The sequence below is a fragment of the Scyliorhinus torazame genome, chromosome 10 (assembly GCF_047496885.1).
Source record: "Scyliorhinus torazame isolate Kashiwa2021f chromosome 10, sScyTor2.1, whole genome shotgun sequence".
In the NCBI taxonomy this organism is placed as follows: Eukaryota; Metazoa; Chordata; class Chondrichthyes; order Carcharhiniformes; family Scyliorhinidae; genus Scyliorhinus; species Scyliorhinus torazame.
In genome coordinates, this window is record NC_092716.1 from 232,246,279 (window position 1) to 232,264,327 (window position 18,049).

Consider the following 18,049-nt stretch of genomic DNA (forward strand, 5'->3'; position numbering starts at 1 on the left):
TTAAGTTCCACCCACCAGTTATCTCAGTGGGCTACCCAAAGGAAATAGTCTGAATGGAGACTTGCGTTCAGATTTGTCAAACTTATAATTAATTCCTAAATGTTAGATTCTGAATTGAGCCCATCGCCTCAAACAAAAATTATAAACGTGTTTGGAAGTGGCATGCGTATCATAGTGATTGCTGGAGTTTGCCAAGGGAACTTAATGTATACTCCTTCCTTTTTATCTTCTCTCCTTTGCTTCTTTTCTGATTTTTTTTCTGGCCTTCTTTCCATCCCACCGCTTCCCGAAAGTTTGACTCTCCAGCAAGACTCTCCCAACAATCTAACCAGCGGTGAATGTGTGCCAGTAAAACTATAAACCATGCAGTTTTACGAAAGAGAATGTGCTGTTCCTATGAATGCTTCCATAACCCTTCCTCCCAAAGCAGGACCACTGCCAAGATTCACTGGCATGTTGCACTGGAGATTGTGATCTTTGAGCAATTCGGCAGGAAATCACAGTCCTTTTAATTCTCTGAAATTTCAATATCCCTGTTAAATTTCCCAGTGACGATTTAATGTCACTTTATTTTTGTACCCCAGAATTATAATCAACGATTTCAAAATTGTACATTTTCCAATAAAGATTGCCCTTACTCTTGACATACCGAATCCAGATTTATAAACCTGCATTTTGACTTGTTTTTCTGTTTAATGAAGCTTTAAATTGGCTTATTAAGAAAGCAATCTTGATTTTGTTTTTCTGAAACAAGTGATATTTTCTCACATACCCATTGCCTTTAACACGTGGTGAATCTTTCAGCTTCAGGTTGGTAACTGAAAGGAATGGCCAGAGGCAATAGCAGGTTCTGGCTGACAAAGTGCCTCTTTTACAGTGCTTTCTACAGCAGAGCAGGGCACGGAATATTGCCACAACGTTTATATTTATGTACAGTCCTAATGAGTCAACCGTCTGATTTATAATAGAACTATTCATTAAGAATCTGGAGTTACAAGACATAAATTAATTTATAGGTTCAATCTCCAGTTGCAGTGAAGGGAAAAGCTGGCAGCTCTGACATTCTAGTACAATGGCCTACAACTCCAGTCAGTTGATAACTAGAGATACATTTGTATGTCTTGTTTAACACTTCACAAAGCTAGACAGCGTGGATAGGTCGGGTGACCATGGGAAGTGAAAATGACGTGTGGAAGAGAATGAAATGTTTCTGGCATGTTTGTCAAAATTCTCATTTCATTTTCTTTAGACTTGCCAAAAAGTCATGGTTTGGCAACTTCATCAACTTGGACAAAGAGGAGCAGATATTTGTGGTCATCAAGGACAAGCCATTGAGTTCAATTAAAGCAGACATTGTCCATGCCTTCCTTTCAGTAAGTATCAATTTGTGCTGCAGATACACTTGCTTGTAATTAACATGAGACAATGCCTCAGTGAAGTTATCACCTTCCTATATTTAATAATCATAGAATATTGAATTCTCTAAAGAATGCAGTATGGTTGAAATTTGGGGAAAAGATATCTACGCAAAAAGATGTTCAGCGACTGGAACTGGAAAATGTGGAAAATCAATTTCTGATTTTTGCATCATGAAGCTTGTATTCATTCTAATTGTGTGCAAAACATAAATCTTAAAACTGCATTCTAACCTAAAGAGAATATTTATTGGAAATGATTTACTGTCTGACACACTATTTTATTGATGTATCATAGTACATAGAACATACAGTGCAGAAGGAGGCCATTCGGCCCATCGAGTCTGCACCGACCCACTTAAGCCCTCATTTCCACCCTATCCCCGTAACCCAAGAACCCCTCCTACCCTTTTTGGACACTAAGGGCAATTTAGCATGGCCAATCCACCTAACCTGCATGTCTTTGGACTGTGGGAGGAAACCGGAGCACCCGGAGGAAACACACGCAGACACGGGGAGAACGTGCAGACTCCGCACAGACAGTGACCCAGCGGGGAATCGAATCTGGGACCCTGGCGCTGTGAAGCCACAGTGCTATCCACTTGTGCTACCGTGCTGCCCAATTGTGGGTTTGACGTGAGCTCGTCCCTGTGTGGTTCCCCCATGGTATGTGGGTTGGTGATCTTTCTTATACGATTAAGAAGTATCAAAGAGCAATGGTCTGGTACCTCTCCACAGAAAAGGAAAGCTCAATGGACAGTCACAAGAGAGGTGGACTCTTAAAATCACAACCCAGAAACTCAGTGAAGCAAGTTTCCAGTTAACCTTCTGAGCTGGGAAGACCTAACAATCAGAAAATAATATGGTGTAACGGCAGAGCAGAGCAGAAGCTTTTTACTTTGTTATTTTAATGAAGTTTATTACTTTGGCTACCATTAAGAATAAACTTCGGATGACAAATATTCTTTGAAATTTGTATCCATGCTATTCAATAATTTTTGTGGTTTTGATTAATCTATTTGCACTGAAAGTATTTGCATGGCAGCCATGACAATTGTGGCTTAGGTATTAACCCTCCTCGCCCCTTATGAGCAGTCAGGCTGTTAAGCAGTTCAAAACAGGGAAAAGTTGCCACCCCTGCCCTGACTCATCCCAATTTTCATGAACAACTGATTGCATTTGGAGATGCACCTCCGAGTTTCCAATAAGTTCCTCACAAATACATTTGAATCCGGGTTCGATGATGTGATTAAGACCCGGCAGCAATTTTAAGTCAGCGGAAAGGAAATCCACCCAGTGGCCAACAACTCAGTCATATCTCAGTTTGACGCAACGGCAAGAAAATTTAAACGGGTGTGCATTTTCAGTAACATCGGATCTGTGCTTTTTATTAATGCATTGTCAAGGCATTTATGTGCTCTGAGATTGCTTCATTGTTTGCCTCACTCATCCTTGAGTAAGCAATTTAAGCTTCTCTTGGGTGCCATTTTTGCTACTCAAAGCAGAGAGAGAGACAATATTATTTATCTGACTTTCTAGGGAAATTAATAATGAATCAAGGACTGGAACTCATTAAAGCTAATGCAAAAAAGAAAACGGTGTTTTAAAAACATAATGGCACTAAAGACTGACAAATCATAGGAACGTAGGAAGAGAAATGGGCCATGTCATCCCTTGAGCCTGTTCTGCAATTCAGTGAAATCCTGTCTGATCTGCAACCTAGTTCTGTACATACAGCGCCCGCCTTTGCCACTGGACCTGCTAGTTTCGACCTCAAAGATTTAGAGGATATAAGTGATAAAATTCGAGGTGCTAGTAACCATAATCTTCCAGGGATCATTCTTTAAGATCGGAAAATTGCAAATGCGACTCTGTTATTTAAGAAAGGTGTGAAAGAAAAACGAGGAAATTATATATTCGTTCCTCTAACATCTGTTGTAGGCAAGTCATTGGAATCTATCATTAAGAAGAGAGTGATGGAGCACTTGGAGATCTTTAAGTTGATTAGAGAGAGAGCCAACATGGATTTGTAACGGCTAAGTCATGTGTAATGAACTTAACTGAATTTTTTGAGTGAATGACTAAAGTAGTAGACGGGGGAATGTCTATGGATGTAGTTTAAATGCATTTCCAGAAGCATTCAATAAGGTTCCACATAAGAGACTGTTAGGTAAAATTAAAGCTCATGGAATTGAAGGCAAATCATTGAACTTATTAAAAGATTGACTGGATGATAAATGACAAAAGTGTAGGCATAATGGATATGCAATTGAATTGTAAGGGAGCAACTGACGAGAATCTGTGCTGGGCCCTCAACTATTCACTTTATGTATACTACATAAGTAACGCAATAAATTTACCTGTATCACAAGTATTGGTGGTGCAATAGGTATTGTGGATGGGATCACAAAAATGTTGTAGTCAGGTGGATAAATAACAAAAGATTAATAAATAAATAAATTAATAAAATTAGAGTGCTGAAATATCAAAGTGAGCAAATTTTCTTACAACTATCAAAATCCCAGATTAAACCAGATCTGCAGTAGTTTTGGCCACCACATCTTAGGATATATTGGTCTTTAAACTGGTGCAACTCAGATTAACCAAAATCTTACCAGGGCTCCAAGTTTTAGATTATAGGGAGAAATTACGTAAACCACACTTTTATTTTCCTGAATATGGTTAAAACGTGAGTTCATTGACCAATTTGGGGATTCTGAAAGGAATTGATCGGAACGTTTGCTGTTTGTGGGGGAATCTGGGCTAAGGGGACATAACCTTAACATCAGAACCAGGCTGTTCAAGAGAAACAATAACAGAAAAAGTGGGAACTACTCAGCAGGCCTGGCTGTATCTGTTGAGAGAGAAACAGAGTTGACGGGCTGAATTTTATGGCTCCATCACAGAGGGGCCGAGGCTGGAAAATGCAGCGAGACATTCAAAAGCCCGTTGACGTCCGCGGAAGTGGAAAATCACAACGGCGGAAAAGTCCACCTATCATTTCAGGCCTGTGACCTTTCATCCGAACTGAGGGAGATTAGAAGTGCAATAGGTTCTGAGCAAGGGAAAGGTAGATCTGTGATAGGGTGGAAGGCACAAGGGATTCAATGATGAAAAGTTCCACGGTACAACAAATTGAAGGAGGACCTACAGGGAACGTCTGTGTGGGTGTGGAAGGTTACATCGTCCAAACAAATGGACGAAGGCAGAGAAACTGGGAAATTGGAATACCGTCCTTAAGCAGAGTGTGCAGAGGCATAGATAAAGCAGCAGGGTTCAGTAAGCTCATGCTGTCCGTTGGATGAAAACAGATCACCAGAAATGGGGAGAGAGAAGTCAGGAAGGGAAGGAAAGAGTTGGGGATGCACCATGTGAAAGAAGAATGGAAAGCACGGTAGCATAGTGGATAGCACAATTGCTTCACAGCTCCAGGGTCCCAGGTTCGATTCCTGGCTTGGGTCACTGTCTGTGCGGAGTCTGCACGTCCTCCCCGTGTGTGCGTGGGTTTCCTCCGGGTGCTCCGGTTTCCTCCCACAGTCCAAAGATGTGCAGGTTAGGTGGATTGGCCATGTTAAATTGTCCTTAGTGTCCAAAATTGCCCTTAGTGTTGGTGTGGTTACTGGGTTAAGGGGTTATGGGGATAGGGTGGAGGTGTGGGCTTCGGTAGGGTGCTCTTTCCAAGAGCCGGTGCAGACTCGATGGGCCGAATGGCCTCCTTCTGCACTGTAAATTCTATGAAACTCCTGTGAAAAACTATGAAATTGGAATAAAATGAGTGAAAAGTTCCAGTTCAAGGTCCATTGAGGATTTCTGTTGCCAGAGATGCTCCCTCTAGCCCACTCTAGGCAACTCTAGGCTCATTTCAACTCCCCACAACTTTGGCCCTTTCAATTCAAGTTTGGGTTTCCACTGGGCGAAGATTCTTTGTCAAATCGAAACTCAAAGTGGGACCTGATTCATTGCCTGAACTATAAAGCTTCACTTTCACCCCATAATTTAAGCTTTTCCTTAGCTAGTTCCTATTTTCTCACCTCTTTCTCTCTTTGAATCTCTCCAACCCTGCCTGTGTTCTCTCATGCTGCCTTTACTCTTTGAGCCTCTAAATTCGAGTTTTCAAAGTTCCACTTGTGCTTTTTTGAGTTTTTTCATTTCTCTTACTTCTTCTATTTCTTGGTTTGCACTGAGTGCTGAATTTGGTGCATTTGAGTGCGATAGTGAGAGTTTGGTGACCGAGGGAGTATAAGGCTTCATTTTTATCTAAAGTTTAGTCTTTCTTTTATTTAGTTAATTAACTTAAAAGTTGCTGTTTGGTTTAGAAGAAGGTGAATTTTCAATAAGCTTTAAACAGGCTTCTACTTGTAGGCACTTGCAGCTGGAGCTTGTTAATTAGTTAATTGGATTAGGCCAGTTTTCAGAGGCTAGATTCACAGTATAAAAGTGATCCCCTACAGTGCAGACTTTGTTTGCACTGAGTGCTGAATTTGGTGCATTTGAGTGCTATAGTGAGAGTTTGGTGACCGAGGGAGTGCTGAATTTGGTGCATTTGAGTGCGATAGTGAGAGTTTGGTGACCGAGGGAGTGCTGAATTTGGTGCATTTGAGTGCGATAGTGAGAGTTTGGTGACTGAGGGAGTGCTGAATTTGGTGCATTTGAGTGCGCTAGTGAGAGTTTGGTGACCGAGGGAGTTAGGTGAGGAGGGAGTAAGGTGCTCCTTTCATTTTGTTTCCGACATTTCCGCAAAGAGTGCGAAGAGAGCCAGGAGTTTACAGAAAGTGTAGCTGACTGGGAGCAGGGTCGGAGGGTGGAGATCTAGTTAGTCCACAGGGCAGCTATATTCTGTCAGGTAAGAGGGGATGGAGGCTAGGCCAGTTACATGCTCCTCCTGTAGGATGTGGGTGGTGAGGGATACCACCGGTGTCCCCACTGACTATACCTGCGGGAAGTGCACCCAACTTCAGCTCCTCAAAGACCGTGTTAGGGAACTGGAGCTGAAGCTGGATGAACTTCGGATCATCCGGGAGGCAGAGGGGGTGATTGAGAAGAGTTACAAGGAGGTAACCACACCCAAGGTACAGGACAAGAATAGCTGGGTTACAGTCAGGGGGAAAAAAACAAACAGGCAGAAAGTGCAGGGATCCCTCGTGGCCGTTCCCCTTCAAAACAAGTATACCGTTTTGGATGCTGTTGGGGGGGATGACCTACCGGGGGAAGGCCCTAGCGGCCAGGTCTCTGGCACTGAGTCTGGCTCTGGGGCTCAGAAGGGAAGGGGGGAGAATAGAAAAGCAATAGTTGTAGGAGATTCAATGGTTAGGGGAATAGATAGGAGATTCTGTGGTCGCGAGCGAGACTCCCGGAAGGTATGTTGTCTCCCGGGTGCCAGGGCCAGGGATGTCTCAGATCGTGTCTTCAGGATTCTTAAGGGGGAGGGTGAGCAGCCAGAAGTCGTGGTGCACATTGGTACCAACGACATAGGTAGGAAAAGGGGTGTGGAGGTAATAAAGAAGTTTAGGGAGTTAGGCTGGAAGTTAAAAGCCAGGACAGACAGAGTTGTCATCTCTGGTTTGTTGCCGGTGCCACGTGATAGCGAGGCTAGGAATAGGGAGAGAGTGCAGTTGAACACGTGGCTGCAGGAATGGTGTAGGAGGAAGGGCTTCAGGTATTTGGATAATTGGAGCGCATTCTGGGGAAGGTGGGACCTGTACAAGCAGGACGGGTTGCATCTGAACCAGAGGGGCACCAATATCCTGGGAGGGAGGTTTTCTAGTACTCTTCGGGAGGGTTTAAACTAATTTGGCAGGGGAATGGGAACCGGATTTGTAGTCCAGCAACTAAGGTAGCCGATATTCAGGACGCCAAAGCCTGTAATGAGGCAGTGGGGAAGGGAACACTGACAAAGGAGAGTACTTGCAGGCACGGAGATGGGTTGAAGTGTGTATACTTCAACGCAAGAAGCATCAGGAATAAGGTGGGTGAACTTAAGGCATGGATCGGTACTTGGGACTACGATGTGGTGGCCATCACGGAAACTTGGATAGAAGAGGGGCAGAAATGGTTGTTGGAGGTCCCTGGTTATAGATGTTTCAATAAGATTAGGGAGGGTGGTAAAAGAGGTGGGGGGGTGGCATTATTAATTAGAGATAGTTTCACAGCTGCAGAAAGGCAGTTCGAGGAGTATCAGCCTACTGAGGTAGTATGGGTTGAAGTCAGAAATAGGAAAGGAGCAGTCACCTTGTTAGGGGTTTTCTATAGGCCCCCCAATAGTAGCAGAGATGTGGAGGAACAGATTGGGAAACAGATTTTGGAAAGGTGCAGAAGTCATAGGGTAGTAGTCATGGGCGACTTTAACTTCCAAATATTGAGTGGAAACTCTTTAGATCAAATAGTTTGGATGGGGTGGTGTTTGTGCAGTATGTCCAGGAAGCTTTTCTAACACAGTATGTAGATTGTCCGACCAGAGGAGGGGCAATATTGGATTTAGTACTGGGTAATGAGCCAGGGCAAGTGATAGATTTGTTAGTGGGGGAGCATTTTGGAGATAGTGACCACAATTCTGTGACTTTCACTTTAGTAATGGAGAGGGATAGGTACGTGCAACAGGGCAAGGTTTACAATTGGGGGAAGGGTAAATACGATGTTGTCAGACAAGAATTGAAGTGCATAAGTTGGGAACATAGGCTGGCAGGGAAGGACACAAGTGAAATGTGGAACTTGTTCAAGGAACAGGTGCTACGTGTCCTTGATATGTATGTCCCTGTCAGGCAGGGAAGAGATGGTCGAGTGAGGGAACCATGGTTGACAAGAGAGGTTGAATGTCTTGTTAAGAGGAAAAAGGTGACTTATGTAAGGCTGAGGAAACAAGGTTCAGACAGGGCATTGGAGGGATACAAGATAGCCAGGAGGGAACTGAAGAAAGGGATTAGGAGAGCTAAGAGAGGGCATGAACAATCTTTGGCGGGTAGGATCAAGGAAAACCCCAAGGCCTTTTACACATATGTGAGAAATATGAGAATGACTTGAGCGAGGGTAGGTCCGATCAAGGACAGTAGCGGGAGATTGTGTATTGAGTCTGAAGAGATAGGAGAGGTCTTGAACGAGTACTTTTCTTCTGTATTTACAAATGAGAGGGGCGATATTGTTGGAGAGGACAGTGTGAAACAGATTGGTAAGCTCGAGGAAATACTTGTTAGGAAGGAAGATGTGTTGGGCATTTTGAAAAACTTGAGGATAGACAAGTCCCCCGGGCCTGACGGGATATATCCAAGGATTCTATGGGAAGCAAGAGATGAAATTGCAGAGCCGTTGGCAATGATCTTTTCGTCCTCACTGTCAACAGGGGTGGTACCAGGGGATTGGAGAGTGGCGAATGTCGTGCCCCTGTTCAAAAAAGGGACTAGGGATAACCCTGGGAATTACAGGCCAGTTAGTCTTACTTCGGTGGTAGGCAAAGTAATGGAAAGGGTACTGAAGGATAGGATTTCTGAGCATCTGGAAAGACACTGCTTGATTAGGGATAGTCAGCACGGATTTGTGAGGGGTAGGTCTTGCCTTACAAATCTTATTGAATTCTTTGAGGAGGTGACCAAGCATGTGGATGAAGGTAAAGCAGTGGATGTAGTGTACATGGATTTTAGTAAGGCATTTGATAAAGTTCCCCATGGTAGGCTTATGCAGAAAGTAAGGAGGCATGGGATAGTGGGAAATTTGGCCAGTTGGATAACGAACTGGCTAACCGATAGAAGTCAGAGAGTGGTGGTGGATGGCAAATATTCAGCCTGGATCCCAGTTACCAGTGGCGTACCGCAGGGATCAGTTCTGGGTCCTCTGCTGTTTGTGATTTTCATTAATGACTTGGATGAGGGAGTTGAAGGGTGGGTCAGTAAATTTGCAGACGATACGAAGATTGGTGGAGTTGTGGATAGTAAGGAGGGCTGTTGTCGGCTGCAAAGAGACATAGATAGGATGCAGAGCTGGGCTGAGAAGTGGCAGATGGAGTTTAACCCTGAAAAGTGTGAGGTTGTCCATTTTGGAAGGACAAATATGAATGCTGAATACAGGGTTAACGGTAGAGTTCTTGGCAATGTGGAGGAGCAGAGAGATCTTGGGGTCTATGTTCATACATCTTTGAAAGTTGCCACTCAAGTGGATAGAGCTGTGAAGAAGGCCTATGGTGTGCTCGCGTTCATTAACAGAGGGATTGAATTTAAGAGCCGTGAGGTGATGATGCAGCTGTACAAAACTTTGGTAAGGCCACATTTGGAGTACTGTGTACAGTTCTGGTCGCCTCATTTTAGGAAGGATGTGGAAGCTTTGGAAAAGGTGCAAAGAAGATTTACCAGGATGTTGCCTGGAATGGAGAGTAGGTCTTACGAGGAAAGGTTGAGGGTGCTAGGCCTTTTCTCATTAGAACGGAGAAGGATGAGGGGCGACTTGGTAGAGGTTTATAAGATGATCAGGGGAATAGATAGAGTAGACAGTCAGAGACTTTTTCCCCGGGTGGAACAAACCATTACAAGGGGACATAAATTTAAGGTGAAAGGTGAAAGATATAGGAGGGATATCAGAGGTGGGTTCTTTACCCAGAGAGTAGTGGGGGCATGGAATGCACTGCCTGTGGAAGTAGTTGAGTCGGAAACATTAGGGACCTTCAAGCAGCTATTGGATAGGTACATGGATTACGGTTAAATGATATAGTGTAGATTTATTTGTTCTCAAGGGCAGCACGGTAGCATTGTGGATAGCACAATTGCTTCACAGCTCCAGGGTCCCAGGTTCGATTCCGGCTTGGGTCACTGTCTGTGCGGAGTCTGCACGTCCTCCCCGTGTCTGCGTGGGTTTCCTCCGGGTGCTCCGGTTTCCTCCCACAGTCCAAAGATATGCGGGTTAGGTGAATTGGCCAATGATAAATTGCCCTTAATGTCCAAATTGCCCTTGGTGTTGGGTGGAGGTGTTGAGTTTGGGTAAGGTGCTCTTTCCAAGAGCCAGTGCAGACTCAAAGGGCCGAATGGCCTCCTTCTGCACTGTAAATTCAATGATAATCTATGATTAATCTAGGACAAAGGTTCGGCACAACATCGTGGGCCGAAGGGCCTGTTCTGTGCTGTATTTTCTATTTTCTATGAAGATGCTTCTCCTGTGATTCTCCTGCCAATTCTGTTAACCCAACCTTAGTTAATTGTTGCAAGTCACTCGGGCATAAATCTTTCCTCTCCAGAAAAGCGTTTGCAACTGATTCAGCTTTCACATTGTGTAGTAAAATTGCCATGTGCACAAGATAAATTTCTTTTTTTAATAAACATTTTATTGAGGTATTTTTTGGGCATTGTAACAGCAGCAATATAAACAATGTACACGAAAATATAAACATAGTGCAAATACCACCTCCCTCCCCACCATTAATTAACCCCCTAATCTACACTAACCTACTCCCCCCCCCCCCCCTTCTGCTGACGATTAATTTTCCGCGAAGAAGTCGACGAACGGTTGCCACCTCCGGGCGAACCCTAACAGTGACCCTCTCAAGGCGAACTTGATTTTGTCCAAACAGAGAAAGCTAGCCATGTCCGATAGCCAGATCTCCGACATCAGGGGCTGTGAGTCCCTCCAAGCTAATAGGATCCGTCTTTAGATGTACGAGGCAAGTTTTTTACGCAGAGGGTAGTGGGTGCCTGGAACTCGCTACCGGAGGAGGTAGTGGAAGCAGGGACGATAGGGACATTTAAGAGGCATCTTGACAAATATATGAATAGGATGGGAATAGAAGGATACGGACCCAGGAAGTGTAGAAGATTGTAGTTTAGTCGGGCAGCATGGTCGGCACGGGCTTGGAGGGCCGAAGGGCCTGTTCCTGTGCTGTACATTTCTTTGTTCTTTGTTTGTCTCCGGGCTACCAGGGAAGCAAAGGCCAGAACGTCTACCTCTTTCTGCTCCTGGATTCCCGGATCTTTCGACACCCCGAAAATCGCCACCTCTGGACTCATTGCCACCCTTGTTTTGAATACCTTGGACATGACCTCAGCAAACCCCTGCCAAAGTCCCTTAAGCTTTGGACATACCCAGAACATGTGGACATGGTTCGCTGGTCCTCACACACATTTTGCACACCTGTCTTCCACCCCAAAGAATCTGCTCACCCGGGCCACTGTCATGTGAGCCCGGTGAACGACCTTGAATTGAATCAGGCTGAGCCTGGCACAGGTTGCGGTCATGTTGACCCTACTTAACGCATCCGATCAAAGGCCCCCCTCTATCTCTCCCCCCAGCTCCTCCTCCCACTTTTGCTTCAGCTCCTCGGTCTGCGTCTCCTATGACCCCATAAATTCCTTGTATATGTCAGAGACGCTCCCCTCTCCTACACATCCTCTGGAAACTACCCTGTCCTGAATCCCCCTTAGCAGCAGGAGTGGGAAGGTTGATACCTGTCTACGCAGAAAGTCCTGTACCTGCAGATATCTAAATTTGTTTCCCCTCACCGATGCAAACTTCTCCTCCAGCGCCCTCATACTCGGAAAGCTCCCCTCTATAAACAAGTCCCCCATTCTCTCAATCCCTGCTCTCCGCCATATTCGGAACCCCCCATCCATACTCCCCGGGGCAAACCGGTGATTATCACAGATTGGGGACCAGGCCGATGCTCCCACTGCCCCCACATATCTCCTCCATTGCGCCCAGACTCTCAGGGCCGCCACCACCACGGGGCTGGTGGAGTACTGCGCCGGTGGGAACGGCAGAGGTGCAGTTACCAACGCCCCCAGACTGGTGCCATTACAAGAAGCCGCCGCCTCCATACGCACCCACGCCGACTCCCCCCCCCCCCCGCCCCCCAGCCACTTCCTAATCATGGCTATGTTAGCCACCCAGTAATAATTGCTAAAGTTCAGCAGCGCCAGCCACCCTCTCCCCAACTCCGCTCAAGCATTACCCTCCTCACTCGCAGGGACTTGCCCCCCCCAACACAAAGCCCGCAATAACTTTATTGACCCGCTTAAAAAAGGAACGTGGAATAAAGATGGGGAGACATTGAAATACAAACAGGAATCTCGGGAGGACCGTCATTTTCACCGTTTGGACTCTCCCAGCTAGAGACAACTGGAGCGCATCCCAACTCCGGAAATCATCTTTCATCTGATCCACCAACCGGGCCAAGTTCAATTTATGTAGCCGGTCCCAATCCCGCACTACTTGAATACCTAGGTACCTGAAACAGTCCCCTACCAATCTAAACGGCAGTTCCCCCAGTCGCCTCTCCTGACCCCTCGCCTGGACCGCAAACATCTCGCTCTTCCCCATATTAAGCTTATACCCTGAGAACCGGCCAAATTCCCCTAAAAGTCCCATGATTTCTTCCATCCCCTCAATTGGATCCGAAACATACAGGAGCAGGTCATCCACGTAAAGCGAGACTCTGTGCTCCACGGCACCGCACCCCCCCCCCCCCCCCCCCGCGCCCGGACCAGCCCCTTGAGGCTCTCAGAGCAATTGCCAGCGGCTCTATAGCCAGCGCAAACAGCAGTGGGGAGAGGGAGCATCCCTGTCTCGTCCCCCGGTGCAGTCTGAAATAGTCCAAAGTTGTCCTGTTCTTCTGTACATTCGTCACAGGAGCCTGGTACAGCAACCTGACCCAATCAATAAAGCCCCAGAAAGTGCCTCATCCCCTCCGGCCCCGTAGGGAGTTCCGACCTGTCCAGCCTGCTGTAGAAATCCCTAAACTCCTCACTTACCCCTGCCGAATCCCCAACCCCGTCAATCACTTTCCCTATTTCTCTAGCTGCCTCCCTCTTTCTGAGCTGCTGTGCAAGCATCCTGCTGGCCTTCTCTCCATGCTCATAGATCGCCCCCCTCGCCTTTCTGAGCTGTTCCACTGCCCTTCCTGTGGTTAACTGGCCGAACTCCGCCTGTAGCCTCCGCCGTTCCCTTAAAAGCCCTATCTCTGGAGTATCCGCATACCTCCTGTCGACTTGTAGAATCTCTTTTACCAGTCGGTCCGTCTCTGCCCTGCCCGTCATGTCCCTGTGAGCCCGGATCAAGATCAGCACTCCTCTCACCACTGCCTTCAGCGCTTCCCAGATCACCGCTGCTGAGACTTCCCTGTATCGTTTACCTGCAGGTAATTTTGTATGCATTTCCTCAGCCTCGCGCACACCGCTTCGTCCGCCAACAGCCCTACATCTAACCTCCATTGCGGGCGCTGATTTCTATCTTTACTAACCTGCAGGTCAACCCAGTGTGGAGCATGGTCCGAGATTGTGATCGCAGCGTTCCCCGCGTCCACCACCCCTGCCAGCAAGGCCCTACCCAAAACAAAGATATCGATCCGAGAGTATACCTTATGCACGTGGGAGTAGAAGGAGAAGTCCTTCACCCTCGGCTGCCTAAATCTCCATGTATCCACCCCCCCATCTGCTCCATGAACCCTTTCAGTTCCCTTGCCATTGCTGGCACCCTGCCCATTTTCGAGCATGACCGATCCAGGCCGGGATCAATAACTGTATTAGATTCCCCTCCCATGATCAGCTTGTGCCAGTCCAGGAACGGTATCTTCCCCAACATCCTCTTTATAAATTCCACTTTGGCCCATTTACATTAACCAGCACTACATTCATCCCCTCCAGCTTACCGCTAACCATAATATATCGACCTCCCACATCCGAAACTATTCTACCCACCTCAAATATCACCCGCTTATTAATCAAGATCGCAACCCCTCTGGTCTTTGTGTCCAGCCCCGAGTGAAAGACCAGACTGACCCAGCCTTTCCTCAATCTAATCTGGCCCACCACTCTAAGGTGCGTCTCCTGCAACATTACCACATCCGCCTTCAGTCCCCTCAGGTGCGCGAACACATGTGCCGTCTTAACCGGCCCGTTTAGCCCTTGAACATTCTAGGTGATCAGCCTGGTTGGGGGGCAAAGTGCCCCCCACCCTCCGCCGATCAGCCATCCCCTTTCTTGGGCCCGCCTCCAGCCCATGGGCCGCGCCTCCTCCGGCCCACCCCCCGGCAGCCCCCACCACCGACCTCCTCTCTGTCCCTCAACCAAAGTCCCTCCCTCGTCAGCAGAACAACTACCCCCCTCCCCCCCCTAGCAACACCACTCTGAAACCTAACCCATACAATAAACTAAACATATGCACACCCCCACTGCACTTCCGTGAGCTAGCTCACCCAGCTTGCTTGGTGGCCCCCGCCCCGGCGCCAAATAGTCTCCCACCTATTATTCCCTCACTCCCCCCCCCCACTCATATAAACAAATTCCCTCATCTAACAATCCCCACACAATCACCCAACTAAAAAAAAACACTGAAATCCAAACAAGCACGTCTCCATCCCACAAAAGTGCACATCAAAGCAAAAGACATTGCCAACATTCACCAGAAAGAAAACCCGAAAACGAAAAACATTTTCCCCCCTTCTTACACAGAACTCAAAAAACAGAAGAGAAAAAATACATAACCAATATAAGCCAACAAGTTGCATCAAAGTTCAAAAGTGCTCAGCCCCCACCAGTCCTTTCCTTTTCGCGAAGTCCAGCGCGTCTTCGGGCGACTCAAAATAATGATGCTGGTCCTCATATGTGACCCAGAGACGAGCCGGATACAACATGTCCAAACTTCACCTGTTCTTGAAGAAGATTGACTTAATCTGGTTCTCTAACATACCCGCTATGTATGCCCCGTATCAGTTCCCTCAGACCCCTCCGGAAGCCTGACAATTCTCAATTCTGCCGACGGGACCTGTTCTCTAGGTCCTCCACCTTCTCCAGAAGCTTCTTTTGCTGGTCCCTCATCATCCCCACCTCCAGCTCCACCGCCGTCTGATGCTCCTCCTGCTCAGCCAGCGCCTTCTCAACCTTCTGGAGCGCCCAATCCTGGGCGTCCAATCTGTGCTCCAGCCAATCAATCGACTCTTTAATCGGGTCCAGGCAGTTCAGACAGTGGGCGGGATTCTGTGATCCTGAGGCTAAGTGTTGACGCCGTCGGAAACGCCGTTGCATTTCCCAACGGTGTCAACATGGCCTCAGGATCAGCAATTCTGGTCCCTACGACCCTCGCCGCTCCAGCTGCTGATCCCGGCGTCAACTGGGCGCTGCGGGGTCCGTGCATGCGCAGTGGCAACGGCGCCAAAGCGCGCATGCGCAGTGGCTCCCTTTTCCGTGCCAGCCCCAACGCCAAATGTCGAAGGGCTAAAGAGGCAGGTGCGGAAGAAAGGAGGCCCCCAGCCCGAGAGGCTGGCCCGTCGATCGGTGGGCCCTGATCGCGGGCCAGGCCACAATGGAGGCCCCCCCTGGGTTCGGACCCCCCATCCCGACAGGCCGTCCCCGGACCCTTCCACGCCGAGGTCCCGGCGGCTGTGAGCAGGTTAGAACGGCGCCGGCGGGAATCGGGATGTTTGCGAGAATCGGCAGGGGGCCACGTAGAGCGGCCCCCGACCGACGCCGCGCCGATCACCCCGGCGCCAATGGTGGCAATTCTCTGCTCTGCGGAGAATCGCATCCTGGCACGGGACGGCGTGGCGTGATTCACGCCAGTCACGCCTATTCTCCGGCCCGGCTCCGGGCTGAGAGAATCCCGCCCAGTATTTTTATTTCCTTGTTATTACTTCTTTTCCCTTCTGGGCAGAATTGAATCCACCCCTCCCTAGAGCCAGTATAAAACATCCCAGATATAGCCACTCACTGAAGCCAATTTAGGGCCAAACATGGGGGAGTGGATCAAGAATGACCAGGTTCATTTCATGGAGGATCCTTGTAGTCGGCAGACTTTCACCCCATCAGACTGAACCGAAGTTGAATCCAGGGCCGGAATTCTCCAACCGTTGAGATTCTCTGTTCTCGCTGGCAACGCACCCCCCCGCCCGTGGGTTTCCTGGCAGCATGGCAGCATGGGGTGGCTTCAATGGGAAATCCCATTGACAGACGGCGGGAAGAAAGACTCTCACGGGCAGCGAACAGCGCACCGTCGAGAAACAGGTTGCTAGAGGACCGAAGAATCCTGCCCGGTGATCACCAAGTGATAAGTTGCCACTCGGAAGTGTGATACTCCACTACATCAAATTGAAATTACTGAAGGTTCCACCCAGGTTATTGCTAATGTGCCATTGTTTATTTTCAAATACCTCTGTTTTCTAAAAAACAGTTTATAGGGCGGGATTCCCTGACCCCCCCCCCCCCCCCCCCCCCGCTGGGTCGGAGAATTGCCGGGGTCTGGTGTGAATCCCCCCCCCCCCACCGGTTGCCGAATTCTCCGGCACCAGATATTCAGCGGGGGCGGCAATAGCGCTGGTCGGCGAGCCCCCCACCCCCGGCGATTCTCCGGCCCGCGATGGGCCAAAGTCCCGCTGCTGTCATGCCAGTCCCGCCGGCGGGAATCAAACCACCTCTCTTACCGGCAGGACCAAGCGGCGCGGGCGGGCTCCGGGATCCTGGGGGGGGGGGCGCGGGGCGATCTGGCTCCGGGGGGTGCCCCCACGGTGGCCTGGCCCACGATCGGGGGCCCCCGATCCGCGGGCGGGCCTGTGCCGTGGGGGCACTCTTTTCCATCCGCCTCGGCCTAAGCCTTCACCATGGCCGACGCGGAAGAGACACCCCCCCCGCGCATGCGCAGGGATGACGTCAGCAGCCGCTGACGCTACCGCGCATGCGCGGACTCCTGCTGGCATGGCGCCAAAGGCCTTTCCCGCCGGCCGGCGGCGCGCCAACCACTCCGGCGCAGGCCCAGCCCCTCAAGGTGAGGGCCTGGCCCCTAAAGGTGCGGAGAAATCCGCACCTTTGGGGCAGCCTGTCGCCAGAGTGGTTCCCGCCACTCCATCCCGCCGGGACCCCCCGCCCCACCGAGTAGGGGAGAATCCCGTCCATAATTTTTAATAAATTAAACTTAGCCCAAACTTCTGCAATGCTAGTACAAATGCTGAAAAATGCCGGTCGCTCACTATCTTAAAGGAAATATGTCCGTTAATATTTTGACGGCCCAGCTGTCAGCTCAGGCCAAGAGCGTTAGCCTTCCTTTCTTGGCTGGAATTTACGCCAACGGGATTCTCCGGACCCGCTGCAGTGAATCGAGCGCCAAATTCTCTGTCCCCGCTGGCAGCGGTGGTGCGGCGAACACGGATCAGAGAATCGCGGCCCGTGTTTAGATGTCGGCCAAGTTACAATGGATGTGTTTCCAACATTTTCTCTTCTTCTTTTAAACCTGAAAGTGGCTGCACTGGGAGGTTTCAGTGATCGGTCCTGACGAAACGCCTTCACATGGGCAGCAATGTCATCATAGCTTCAGATTGAAATCGCAGTCTGCAATATTAACAATTCAGAATTACTTTTAAAAAGCTGCAGACTGGGGAGACTGATGTAAATTCACATGACAGCTGGCTGAAATTTATCATTTGGCTTCTGTTAATATTTCACCTCAGGGTATTTTCTCTTCCACAAGTTTGATCAGAATGGACACACAAATAAATGAGCTGCATAATTCAGCTGAAGATTCTCATATCATCTGCAATATTTAATGTCTCAATATGAAAGGAACCTTTCTCTGATGATTATATATCCATCAGGCAAATTATGAATTAGTTGCCCAGACTATTTGAGCCCTCAAGGTGTTGGAATATTATGCTGGGAGTGCGATCACTGTTAGAGGAGGCTGCA

General features: G+C 48.4%; 1 protein-coding gene across 8 annotated transcripts in view; it reads left to right on the plus strand.

Annotated features, from left to right (window-relative positions):
* LOC140384654 (serine/threonine-protein kinase BRSK2-like) overlaps positions 1-18,049 on the plus strand; it is a 1,379,643-nt gene that overhangs the window by 1,238,887 nt on the left and 122,707 nt on the right. For all 8 annotated transcript variants that reach the window (XM_072466558.1, XM_072466560.1, XM_072466561.1 and 5 more), the window contains one exon: positions 1,250-1,373. In XM_072466558.1, the coding sequence (XP_072322659.1) occupies positions 1,250-1,373 (124 nt within the window). The remainder of the gene's footprint in view (positions 1-1,249; positions 1,374-18,049) is intronic.